This window comes from Lissotriton helveticus, chromosome 2_2 (assembly GCF_964261635.1).
Source record: "Lissotriton helveticus chromosome 2_2, aLisHel1.1, whole genome shotgun sequence".
NCBI classification, from domain to species: domain Eukaryota; kingdom Metazoa; phylum Chordata; class Amphibia; order Caudata; family Salamandridae; genus Lissotriton; species Lissotriton helveticus.
The window spans coordinates 426273077-426286907 of NC_136060.1; the positions used below are offsets into that span (position 1 = coordinate 426273077).

Here is a 13831-nt window from a genome sequence, read left to right on the forward strand (position 1 = left end):
ACCTGCCATGTGGAATGGGTTTGTGGAAGCAATAAAGAGACTGTAGAATCACTTTAAAGATGATTCACACGTAATAGTGGAGAGGCATAGTTTTATCATCTGTGTGCAGCAACAACATGAAAGCATCAACTGTTTTTTAGCAGAATTGAAGATTTTATCTTCCACACTGGATAAATAACAGATAGACCAACTAATAGTCACTTGTTATTATGGTAGGACACACGAGAGACCATTGTTTTGCAGGCACCAGGCTCCTGATAAAGCCCTGGAGATAACTAGAGGCATTGAGAGGTCTGTACGTGATCTAAGGAACGAGCAAAATCCTGGTTCAGTGGGAGGTCAGGGGTCTTTAGGTGCAGTCTGTGGCAAAGCCAAGAGCACTGTATATACACCAAGTGGTAGTACGAGACAAGAGATAAATACAGGAAATAACAAGGGCATTTTTATAGGTGGGATTCACACAATCCTATGGCTGATTCAAATGTCTATTTATGTTTGACTCAGGAATTAACATTATGCTTTTATGAAATTTTGATTTTTGTGAATTTTTTTGTATTGTATTTTATATAATTGTTTATATGTAATGCATGTCCTCACATGCCTTCTTTTAAAAAAAAAAATGTGTTATTGTGGTTTTTTATGAATTTTGTTTTAATAAAAAACTGTCCTTTGCTACGGAAGTGGGTTGTTGTGTCCTATCACTATTATGTGGGCAAGTCCTGTTTATTACCGCCTGGGTTGATACCTACATGGTGATTTAAATGTCTGTCCAGCAGTGAGGGAAGCTTGCATGAAGTGCAAGAAACTCATCCACTTTTCTACAGTGTGTGACAATGTGCAGACAGTGCTTTAAGTAAATGAACAGCAAACTAATAGATTGGATGGCATGGGCGAGTGGTATTGTAGATTAAGATGGTGGAAGGCCAAAATTACAAAAGAAGATGTCATCCAATTTGTGATTTTAAATTGGTAAGGTAGATCTTAGTGCGGCCATGGACTCCGGTTCACCCATCACTATTGTGAAAGACATGTTGTATGAGGAGAAAGTGCCACAAGGCATTATTACCACCAGAAATTCACTCCTTAGCTTTTGAAGTGGATAAAATGGATATTATGGGGTATTTCAATGAAAGGGTAGCATAGAAAGACGGTATCCTCACCAAGTGTATGTAGCCAAGAAAGGTTATAAGATCTTGCAGAACCTCTGAGGATGTTATTGAGAAAGGGGAAATTATGTGCAGGAATTGAGGAACAGGTAGCGCTTGATGGGATGAAAGGGTTGATTATCAAGGCACCTCCATTACATCTGCTCAAGAATGATGCCCACTGTGTAATAGTTTACACCAGTGCAACAGGAACAGGAGCAGTGTGGTGCCAAAGCATTGGCATTGAGCAGAATGCAGTGATGTTTGTTTCCAGATGTTTATCTGGTGCAGAGCACAACTCCAGTATATTTGAATATGAAGCACCAGCTTGTGTTTGGTGAGTTATTCATTAAATGATTTTTTTGTCGGAAAGAACATTTTTAGTTGATCTACTGACCACAAACCATTAGTTTACTTGTTACATGACAACAGTATGGGTAGAGTAGTCCAACATGTGTTTAGTAGCTGCCCAAAATGAGTTACATTTTAGGGGAATGAACTCTAGGGCACATTTTCTGTCTCGATAGCCAATGAGTGTGGCTCTATTAGAGAAGTTTCAATAGTGAAATCAAGTGTTAAATTGGTTTTCTGGACTGTGTGACTGCATTAGAAGAGGTAATACGCCATGACGAATGGGAAAGGGTGTGTTTGAGGGATAGGTATTTGTGTGTTAAGGATTTCACTGTACACGATGCCTATGTTTTGCATTGCGGTGGGTCCTGCTGGCTGCAGCACCCGCCGCAATGCAAAATAGGGACACCCTGACACATCCCTGCAATACGTGGCAGGCACCATATGGTGCCTGCCACATGGTGCAGGGATATGTAGGGGGGGACCGTAGGTGCCATCCAGTGCCCATAACAGAGGGCTGGGGGGAAGGGGTGCCCGCAAAGGGCCCCCAAAGTCCCTTTCCGCTTGCCTTTCCATGGCAGGTTAACGAAAGGGATATTGTAATCCCTACGGCGTTGCCTATCGGGCACCGCCACCATGGTAGGGAATACGACACCCTCTGATGCACCGGCGGGCTCAAAGAGCCAGACGGATGTATGGAGGTCGGTTTTGCTGACTGCCAACCATCCTCCCGATCATTGAAATATGGTGGGCAGATAAGGTGGTTTCGATGGCGGTGGGACCGCCACCGACAGGCTGTTGGTGACGATCCCACCTTCGTCATAAACGGCCCCCTATGTGTGTGACACTGCCTCATAACTGCAACAGCTACTTCCTTTTCTCTCCAGCAAAAAATGTGTTCTATAAAGTAATTTTTGGTCACTGGCAGACAATTGAACAGTAATTTGACCAAACTACTTTTTTTTAGGAAGGAAGATAGTGATCTTATATGAATAATTTGTATAGCCTATCAAATAAACATCCATTGTGAATAGCGATTTTTATTTTAGCTAATTGGTTATAAGATGCAAAAATGATGTTCCCATATTTTCTGAGCTATTGTTAGAATTAGCTAGGCTATTCCAACTGCATAGGTTTAACATTTTTATGATGTTGGAGCCTCACTGGTGACATGAAACGTCAGCTTAAGTTACCACTTGAAACATATAGATTAGGTGTTTTAAATGAGTGCAATACATAAGGCCTTTTTTTGTAGTCATCATGGTTGCTGACTCATTTAGTGGCAAAATTAGTGCTTCCAAACCAAAAATGAGTTTACTTCTGCTTGTTTAGGAAAAGGCACATGCTGTCAGGGGCGGTTTAGCAGTTCCACTCTACCTACACGTCACAATGCAAACTATTTAGATTCACAAAAATCTAAAGAATCTTGAGGCACAGATGAAAAATGTCTTTCTTACACTTACGCTCTGCACAACTGAGAGTCCTTGTCACATGGTGAGGACAGAGCAAGGAAATATGGTATCCACATGTCACGACAGTCAATTATGGCATTAGAGATCATATGTATAGTGTTGTGTTTTTGACCAAATGGATTGACTAATGCGTTATAAGTTCTGGTGACGGTTGACATTAGATGGAGTTTTTGAAAAATAATGCAAAGTTACCCCAACCTATAGAAATGAATGAAGCTGAGCAAGATCCATGCTGACAGTCCTGCAGCTGCACTGACTGCAATGAGAGGGTAAGGGGAGATGCGGTACCATTTGAGCAAAGCGTAGGTGCATGAGGTCTGGAAAGGACTAACTTTGCATTTTCTTTTCTTAGGTTTTATTTCAGCTTTAAAAAAAAAGTAGTTTTTTTTTTAACATTGAAAAAGATTTAATGTCAGTTTTTGTTCAGGTAGCTTATGTGTATGTACATGTATGTGACAAACGTTCACTGCACCACAGGGGATTTGAGCGTACACCCTATTTTTTTAATTATTGTATCTCTAAGATGAGTTTCACTGTCTGCTTCTGGGTTTGCGTCATTATCTTTCTGCAGATAACTAGGTCAATTGTGCAAGTGAGATATGGACTTTAAAGAAATCTGACCTCCTTTCACTTCTTTCTCCGCAGGGTCCAGTGGTGACGGATAATGGCAATTTCCTTCTAGACTGGAAATTTGATAAGTTGCACAACTGGAGCACAGTGAACACAGCTATTAAAATGATTCCAGGTAACCGGTTCTCATGGGAAATTGGCTGATTGCGTACATTTTACTGGCCCTTTTTATGTCGAGCATTCGAGACCTCTTGTATGTACTTTAGTATAAACTTATATATTAGTATATACTTATATGTACTTTGTGGGCTCTGGAGATCAGCCCTAGGACTTGTCTGCTTCCGCTTAGGGACGTTTTTTCCTGTTCAACTGCCTCTATTTTACTGTCTTAATAGAAAAGGATCAGTAGAGGTCAGTAAAATAGCAAAATTGCTTTCTGCTGAGGGACTTTCTTTTATTAATTTTGCTGGCAACTGCCTCTGTTTAACTTTCTTGATAGAAAACGACCAGCAGAGGTCAGTAAATACCAGAATCTCTTTAGCATTTTCTAGATTCCAGTCCAAAGAAATTGTCTTCCACGAGGACCCGTAGAAAGTATTTTTTTCAAATCTTGTATTTTCAGTGATATGACCAACGAAGCCCTGATTTTATATTAAAAAACGGGCGCTTTGGACTATATCATTTCCCGCTGAAAGGCAATATTTCTCTCCATGTGATCCCATACCTGGCGTTTCAAGCAGTTTGATGCTTACTTAACCTTCATGTTAAAGAACAGTAGATGTTTCAGCACCCAGGCTAATGTGCTGCACAGCTAAATACATAAAAGGTCCCAAAGGCGAGACCGATTGCATTGCAAATGCTTGTTAATATGTTAGTGGCAGTGGTGAGTAAGTATGCACTTGCTTTATAATATTAAACTTTGAAATATGGGATGTTACATGTATTTTACTGACAGTACATTACTAAAACAGCAACTCCAAAAAGATGCATCTCAGGTGGAAACGGTGATATTCTGTTAAAGAATGTTCTCACATGCACCTATAGGAATAGCGCTGTCATTTGTAAGGAGAAAACTTGATGGTGCGGAATACATTTGGGACAACTTAGTTTATTAATTAAAGCTGAACAGAAACTCATTTGTGTGGTATCTACTGGAGGAGAAGTATTGCATGCAATCAGCACAGTGTAGTTACTATGATCACAAAGTGTAGTGTATATTTCTTTACATTGTAACAGGTTACTCGTGTTGTGCAAAGGCTCTAAGAACCTTTTTATTCAAAGAATTATTTAAAGCATGCCACTTGGTTAATTGAGGTAGTTCTCTCCTCGTACTACACCATTTCTTGTTTCTCTAGGTATTGTTTCACTATGTTCGGCAGTGGACCCTTTTCCCTCATCATTCTGTTCCTTTTGCAAATGTTAGTGAAAGATAATAGTCCTTCACCAACTACAGTTTTACATTTTTGGCTTTGCAGCATTTCTTTTCTATTTTCTGCTGTAGCTTGCTCACCAGCTTTCTGGTTTTCCTTGTGTACAAAATCTTCTTTGCAGGGTAGATTTTGACGGGTGGCTAGGAGCATGTATATCTGCATTATCTGATCTTCAAAATCACCAAAGCCAGAAGCCAATCAATGATATTTTTATGGGTAGTGTGGGCCAACATCATGGCTCACATAGAGACTGGTTGGTGCAAGCATTCCACAACTCAAGAGCAACCCAGTTAAAAAGATAATGTAAAATAAGGTCTAAACAAAGTTAAAAAAAAAAAAAAAAAAAAAAAAAGGAAATTGGTAACTGAGCAAAATGTGATGAAAATTTGTTAACGGGAAGTGAAGAAAACCAATCTAAATCTCTTTGAAATGAATGAAATCGATAATAAGAGTCTTTCAATTTGCCATTTTAGTAAGGTGCACCAAAGTAAGGCTGATTTACTGCACATGCTGGGCTAGGGATTTGAACTTGACTTGGCGATCAGATAACACCGAACTTCAACGTGGCTATGGAGCACAATTATCTTTGTAAGTGACTGCATCTTCCTAAAGCTCTTTTGGATTGGATTGGCGGCTGAACGCTTTCTGAGATGGTTTTCTGGTTTAAAAAATCTCTCATCGGGTGAAAGCAGATTCTGAGACTGAAAAGGCTGCATCTTTCCCAGTTGCAGCCTCGCACCTTTACTCAGAAGCTCAGCATATGTAAGCTGCGTTGGTTAGTTTACCGAGTGCACAGATCTAAGAGCAACATAAAGGTAAATGAAAATCTGAGGAAGCATGAGGTTTCATTTGCTGTATAATGCATGCACCCTGCCCTCTGTTTATCACCTGGCATGCATTTTACGGGCCACAGTTTGTTCACGTCAATCCCAGTCAAAAGGCCTGGGTGATTCCTGCATGAAATATAAATCTAAGCACTAAAGAAAGAAGTGATCACACCAAAGAGCTGTTGAAAATATTCACAAATTCTCTCGCCACTGTATCCTCCAGTCATGTGTTGGCCTCTGTGTTAAAATGAGGTAAAGTACACAATGTACTTCCAGTGGAATGAGTGCAGAGGGATATCTTGCTGCGGTATGCGGTACTAGTAAATAGTAGTAACTCAGCAATAGCTGGTGGAGGGTCATTTGTCTGTTTACTAACTTCCCAATTTATTTACTCCCTAATGTGGTAGTGGTTCTCTTGAAGTGGAGTAGTGTGGCTCACTGGTTAGAGGCGGCAGACCCGAGAGCAGATGTCGGCCCGGGACCAGGGTTCGATTCCCGACGCGGCAGGGTCGTGGACCTTGGTCAGCGGACTCGATAATTCTCGCTTCGGTGCTTACTCTAATCAGGGGTCACACTCGGCAACTCTGGGCATTAGCTTGCCTAATCTCCACAACGGCCCCACCAATTCCGGGGATGCCTGGCTCCACCTTGGGGACTCCCAGCAGGGACCATCCCACAGGGAAAGCCAGGACGGGTTCCCCAGAGTTATACAGCGCCGGGACGTCCCGTTGCTGGGGCAGCTGTGCGCTTTACAAGTATACTACATTTACATTTACATTTACATTTGACATCTGGCTCAAGCAATCCCAGATAGCCCCACTCCAGGTGTATTCCAAGAGGATACAGCACTGTTCCAGCTTCTGAAGGTCTGCTAGCCCACCACTGGTCTTGCCTGCTAAAATGGAGTGTTTCTCTCGCCTGACACCCCAACTCCAACAAGCACTGTTCCTCAGCCACTCTTATGAAGGAATAGAGCCAGCCTTTCAAGAAATAGGATAATGGTAAAGATATTCCTTCCCTGGATCTCCGCTTTTTTATACATGTGCCATCTTCAGAGTTCTTGGCTGTGGTTTGTGTTCATTTAGTGGCATCTTATCACCTCTCAAACCTCAGACACATGTTGGTTGAAGTTCCTGTGATTAATTTCCCATGCTGTTCTGCCAGAGATCTTCCAGCAGGGTAGCTGCAACCGCTGGCCCTTTGTTCTCCTTGTTTATTCCTATTCTAGATCAGAACCGGGGTGTGGATTTTGAATTATAAACCTTGCTTGAGGGGAAAAACATAGTAAGCTCAGTTTATTGGGCACTCATGATCTGAGGCAGAGATGAGCGAATGTTCTAGAAATAATCTTTGTGACATTTATAGTAAAGGTCAGTAATGAATTTAGTTTTCAATAACTACAAAAAGCAGTGAAGTTTGATTGCTTCGCTTTCTCCCAATCACTTAGGTACGGGAAATATGCTTTTTATACTTGGAGCATACCTTTGCAAAAAGTTGCTTCAGTCTGTGCAGTAGGGAGGCAAGTTTAAAGTTTATTCTGATGTGCTTACTGGAGATTTGGTTTGCAGCGGTTTAGGGCTGCAATGGAAGCCCAGATGCCATGGTTTGAGGAGAAGTGTGGCTCAATGGTTAGAGCGGCAGACCCTGATGCAGAGGTCTAGCCCGGGACCAGGGTTCAATCCCCCGCCTCGGCGGGTCTTGGGCTCAAAAATTCCACGGACCTGATAATTCTCGCCTCGGTGCCTATTCCAATCATGGAGTCCCACCCTGCAACTCTGGGCAATAGCTTGCTTAATCTCCACAACAGCCCCCACAACGCTAAGGATGCCTGGCCTCCACCTTGGGGGTGCCCAGGAGTGGACACCTCACAGGGAAAGCCAGGATGGGTTTCACAGCGGTATTCGTACAAGCGCCTTGAGACCCTTGCGGGTGAGTAGTGCACTATACAAGTATCAATTTACATTTACATTTATGGTTTAAAGTAATCTCATATGGCGATACAAAGCTAGACTGCAGCCCACATTCAATATTTTACTTTTATTGCCACTTTTGCAGTTTTTACCTATCTTTACTGTGACCTTGCCCAACTGCCAAGACACGGTTGGGTTACCCAGTTACTTGGTGGAACCGCACAAATGTATTTTTCAACAGGGAGAAACTGGAAAATGAAAACTGTGTGCCAGCATGGGGTAAAAGAAAATGCTGAGGCAAAACATATGAAAGTAGAAGAATAACTGAAGAAATTAAAATAAGGTAACATAACAGAAGAGGTGGAATCTGTTTATGGCAGGCTACACTTATGGTGACTTAAGGTGAACATAAGAGGCCAAGGATGGTACTAGACTTTTTAAGAGACAGTGGGTTCATTGTGAAGTTTTCCACCGTGTTTTCCTCCGCCGCGGTTAAGCGGTTAAATCACTTGGGAACTAGTTAGGATGATCATCACCACCTAGCTGTATTGCTGTAATTGAAGTTATTTCCTAAACGTTAGTGAGAGGTCAGTCTGCACTCCGCTTCAGTGCTGCAGGTAAGGTAGCACCAAAGTTTGTACCGGAATCACCTTGCAGTGGAATTGAGCATGAGTGTCATTTTGTCAAGCATGAGTAGCTGAAGGTCTGCACTTTTGGTTACTGGGGTCATTGGTGCTGAGAAGGAAAGAGATTAACTCTCCAGATTGGTAACTCTAGTTGCCTTTGATTTTGGGAGAAGGGCGCTTTCTGCCAATGCTGGCAATTGGAAAGGTACATCGTTGGGCTTTCCTTAGCAGAGATTAGCACAACTGTTTATGATCTATTGGGGCATAAGTTATTCCCCCCTAGCCATCTATAAATGGAAATGAGTTCTGCAGGCAGAGATCTCTGGGTGCTGCTCTTGTCCTCCTTGATGGCACTGCTTAGTCAACATGGCATTCATGTTTTCCTGAAGAGCGGCTTTAACAAGTCCCTACTATTAACCAAATATCGTAAATAAGGGTTGGGACAGACACAGCAAGGGACATTTCATGTGCTTTAAGGTGAAACTATCAAGCTTTACTTGTATGTAGCTGATCTGAAAAGATTTGTTAGCCGGTAGGGCTACCATAGTAGTGCCTATGATTTCTTAGAGCCATTAAAAGTAGGCTCTGGGATAATTTGGATTATTGAGGAGCAACAAGATTGGGGATTTACATGCATGCTCATATAACTAATAACTAAAAAGGAGTACAAACCAGTTTTCAGCATACCAGTTCATTTTTTGAAGTGTTCCATGAACACATCTTGGTCAATTAGGTTTAAGGTAGGCCTGTGTGGAGTTCTGCTATGCGGAACTCCGCGAAGTGATAAAAAAACTGCTGTGCTATGTGGAGTTCCGCAGGCAGCGGAGTGTGAGGTTGTGCCGTTTCCACTGATTTTTAGCGCCGGGTGTTTGTCCCGTGCTGGAAAATCTTCGCAAGCGGCACCATGCAAGAGGGCGCTGCTCTTTTCTGCCGCCTGAGTAGTTGTTCTACTTGAGAGGCAGCTTACTCAACACAAACAGAAGCTTTCTCAACGCGAGCTGTAGTTGCCATTTCCGATGTCCTGTGTTGAGAAATCTTGCCAGGAGGTTGTCCGGGGTTAGATTTTCCTTGCTCGCTCTCACCAACTTAACGTTGGCGAGCATGAGCGGGGAAAAACGCTGAGATTTTGAAACTCCGTGCATAGAGTGGGTAAAACTCGGTGAGTGAAGTGGAATTTTATGCCCACGCCAAGTTGAAGCCTTTTGATCCATGAAGTTAAATCTGGTAATCCCTAATCCTTCGTTTCTAGAAGATATTCCCACATATCCAGGAGAGCAGGCACTGTGCTTTGAAATGTCTTGAAACCAGATTGATTCAGATGAAGCAGATTGTGATCTTGCAGGCGCTATGTGATAATTCCCACTGACTTTACTAAGGACAGGAGTTCCAAGATCTCTTTAAGTTGGCTGGACCTGGTGAGCAAGGACGTGCATGCTTTGAAGGACCAGTTGAGGACACTAATCATTGCTTTCTGAATGCTCTTTTTTGTGTGATTGTTTTTTATGGTATTTCACAGCACCAAGATCACCCTTATGAACACTGGTCCAGAGTTGTGGCTAAAAGTGCCTACTGAATTCGAATGTACTCTTCCAGGGGGTGGGGGGGGGGCTGTACTCCAGGTAGATGTTTTGTTTGGTCCCTGTTTTGGCTACTTAAGTGGTGAAGGCCTTTCCAAAGAGGGTCGTTTTTACACTGTGCAAGCACCATGGTGCAATCACTTGAGTTCAGGGTCCTGTCCTGCACACACTGCAATTGTTTGATTTTAATCCTCATCAGCTATACACATATTTGACCTTTTGTCGAGTTGTGACGGAATTGTTCCTTTGTGCCCTACACTTTATTTTTAGGTTTCGCCTGGCGATCCGCTGCGCATCAGTGTTCGCGCAGGCGAAATCTTATGTTTTAACAGTATAGGCACTTTGTCCCGCCTTCTCTTCCATTGGCTAGCTCCATAAATGGAGGCTAGCCATTGGAAGAGAGATCTGTCCGTCATTGCCGGAGCAGATTCGTGGGCGTTCCAGCGATTTTTACTCATCCCGCCCCCTTGCGATCGTCATTGCGGCCATGGTTTCTTTTCTTTTTTTTTTTTTTGGGGTCATTCCTCCAGGCCGACCGCCGCTGGAAGAAGTCCTGGTGAGTGCTCCCCTCCCCTCCCGCTGTCCTTGTGCCTGTTCCCGTTCCCGCCCCCCCTCCCGCTGTCCGTATGCCCTTTCCCGCCCCCCTCCCGCTGTCCGTGTCTCCGGCCCCGGCCCCACTTGTAAATGCTTGTTCTTTCAGTGCGCACGTGTGGCATGTTTACCCAGAGAGCAGCCGAGGATTACATGAACACGCTGCAAACAAACGTCTGAAGTTTGAGACTTTCCGCCCTCCGCCCTTGCAAAAGCAGTCTTGAGTGAGTGTGCCCCGTCCCACTCGTCAGAGCGGATGCACCTTTTAGTGAAATGTTTGTGTCCAGTTCACAGTAAAGCTCACTGTGGGCGAAACGTGCCTGCGTTTTATTTATAGGACCGCTTTGATGTTAAATAGATGTCAGCTGAAGAGAAATGTTAACCTTTTCAAGTACAGGGCTAAGGCTTGAAGGCCCGGACTCGGGCTGTCTCCTGTCTGCGTACGATGTCGAGCTTGCCCTGTGTATGTGGGTTTCAGGTCTGCTCGGGTGGCCGCTGTCCAGTCCCCCTGGGGTACATCTCGCGTTTGTAAAAGTCTGTCTCCGGCTACTATAGCGCTTCCTGCAGATCTTCTATTGGAGGGGAGGGGGGCAGCGGGCAGGCCTGTAGATAACAGGTGTTCTCTAAACACCCATTAACATAAACGTGCATTTGGCCCACGGAAGCGCGCGGCGCTACAGATAGACTTGAGACGGCCAGTCTGTCAACACGTGTGTTTGTTCCTAAAGGGGTGTTGTGTCGCCCTTTAGCCCACGAGTGTTCACACCCGACCAGAGCACCGTTCACCGGCGCTACAGTGCGGTCGAATTTAATGTTGCTTCTTTGAGCTCCCTCCCCACCCCGGGAACACGGACACGTGTTTCGTGGGTGCTCCGCCATTTTGAGTCACTGTCTGGGGGCTCAGACACACGAGTGATATGTATGTGCCTCCAGGCCCTCTAACTTGAGCGCCAAGAGTTGAACCCGCGCCTCCGTTCCCTCTTCAGGCCGTATCTACGATTGGTGCAGCAGGTGCAGTGACACAGGGGCTCAGAGCCCTGGGAGGCCTACCACTGAACTCCTCGCTATTGTTCCTCGTGCCTGAGGGGCGGCCGGTGTTGTGGGTGGGCTCGCATTAGTTCAAACACTTGTGGTAAATACTTCGCTTCCTTATTGGGCTTCAAACCGCATTTATGCCGCTTCTAAGCGCTGCAAATAATAATAAAGTGTAAGAGTACATAACAATTAACCTTTACGACTTGACGACGTCCTAAATTCGCCGCCATCATAGACAATGCTGACGTGGTTCAACATAGCAAGCCCACACTGGGCTCCTCGCCCTGCTGCATTTAAACAGTTCAATGGCGCCCACTGCACACTCCCATGGTTTCCGAGGCCATTCTCCGGCGCAAAATCTTCTTTTCATTTATAGACGAAAACGTGTTTTTTTTTTTCAACACAGCGTAGCCCGAGGAGTATCATTAAAAGTAATCTCAACTAGCGTGCACCTCATTAACATAAGCATGCTCGGTTCGTATTAAAAATAAAAAAATATATAATTTCTGACTATGGAGAAAGTCCACTTAATTTGTTTTCGGAATAATACCCAGAAAAATAATTCTTAGTTATGTTATAGAAAATATGTGTATATATATATATATATATATATATATATATATATATATATGTATTATTTGTCATTTTCAAAAAAATGAAAATGTTTTGGGTGTTGAAATATTCGTACCTGTATGGTATTGGTCTGAGTATGTGTATTGGTCGGAGTATGTGTATATGAGTATTGCAAATGCTATAGGTCTCGCATTTGCGAGAGATTAAGCTATTGGCATTGTAAATGACAATGCCATTTATTTATTTATTTTCAAAACCAACACATAAATACAATTTTTGTCATTTACAATGCCAATAGCTCAAACTTTTCAAAAGGCGAAACCATTGCATTGTAAATGCTTGTTAAATTGTCTCGTTCTATTTGCAATGATATGTTCTCCTGCTTTGATTTCTGATGGTGCTAAATGTATGGTACATACCCTTTTTTAGATTTTTTTTTTTTTTAATTGAATGCAAAAGTGCATTTTAGACTAAAAGTCGAGGGTTACGTTGTGTACTTTGGTACTACGTGTCTGAGGACAGGGAGTGGCATTAGAAAGCTGGAAAACAGAGGACAATATTACAGACATGTGTAACTATGGAGTTGCACATTAAAACACAAGATGCATAAGACTGCAAGCAGTTTCCATATTGGAGGACAAACTGCTGAACACAAGAACCACTAACTTTTTTCAGGAGATAAGAATTTGTATTTTAACGCAAACTTACCCAGTGTCTTAGTTAAGTGAGTACTGAGCCATCTTTAAATTCAAGCCAAACGCACATTTGAAGTTGGGGGCGAGTTGCGTTTGGGTGAGACCGCTATTTGAGGTGAGCTCACTAGCACTACATTGATGATTGTCTTTGTTTTGCAGGTGTGGTGGACACTGGTCTTTTTATCGGCATGGCAGAGAAGGTCTACTTTGGTATGGAAGACGGAACGGTCAGTGTCCGTGACAAGCCTGTGCATTAACACCACCACAGGAACACACTTTTCTTTATTCCAGTGCACTTACTCCGCCCCGGTGAGCCAATCCCAAGTGCCGCAGTGACCTTTTTTGGTTATAATGCAATTTATGGATTGGGTAGCCTTTGAAAAGCTTTCCTTTTCTATTTATGAGGAAAGCTGATGGCTACATATTTGTCTTTCTACAATAACAAAAACCTTAATTTTATAATGTGAAATGTTATTAGGACCTGGTGTAAATGTTTATTTCAACACATCGTTGCAGTTTATTCCAATTTTGCCTTCTATGTGCATGCCATTTACTCTACGCTGTGCCAATTGAGTTTTAAATGATATTAAGAAGCTGAAAGTATTGAACTATTAATTTTGGTGGAACACTCGTAAGACACTGAATCCATTGATTCAAATGCAATAGTATCAGATATATTCTTAATTTTGTAAAAGCCAAATATTTGTCTTATCGTTTGTCTCTTTTGCTGTATCAGCGTCATATTTCACTTATGTTATGGTACGAATCACGAATGCCAATAAAATATTTCAGTCAAACAGCCTTAACTTTTTTGTTTTGCTTTCATTTCAAAACCTGCTGAAAGAAGTATAGACAGTTTCTGTGTCTCGGCATGTGTATGCGTTTTTATGGTCTGACTTGACAGTGCATCTGTTGCCAGACTATTATGTGATCACTAGATAGAGGATTTGGCTACGCCCACATGGATGAACCCGGGAGTACATGTTTTGATTGGGTAGAAGTTGTGTGCTTCCACGAAAAATTGCTTGC

General features: G+C 42.9%; 1 protein-coding gene across 1 annotated transcript in view; it reads left to right on the forward strand.

The window, feature by feature from the left end:
• RPIA (ribose 5-phosphate isomerase A) overlaps nt 1-13608 on the forward strand; it is an 86474-nt gene extending 72866 nt beyond the window's left edge. Inside the window, exons 8-9 of the mRNA XM_078679029.1 lie at nt 3614-3713; nt 12962-13608. Of these exons, the coding sequence (XP_078535155.1) occupies nt 3614-3713; nt 12962-13059 (198 nt within the window). The 3' untranslated portion in view covers nt 13060-13608. The remainder of the gene's footprint in view (nt 1-3613; nt 3714-12961) is intronic.
• The last annotated feature ends 223 nt before the right edge of the window (nt 13609-13831 follow it).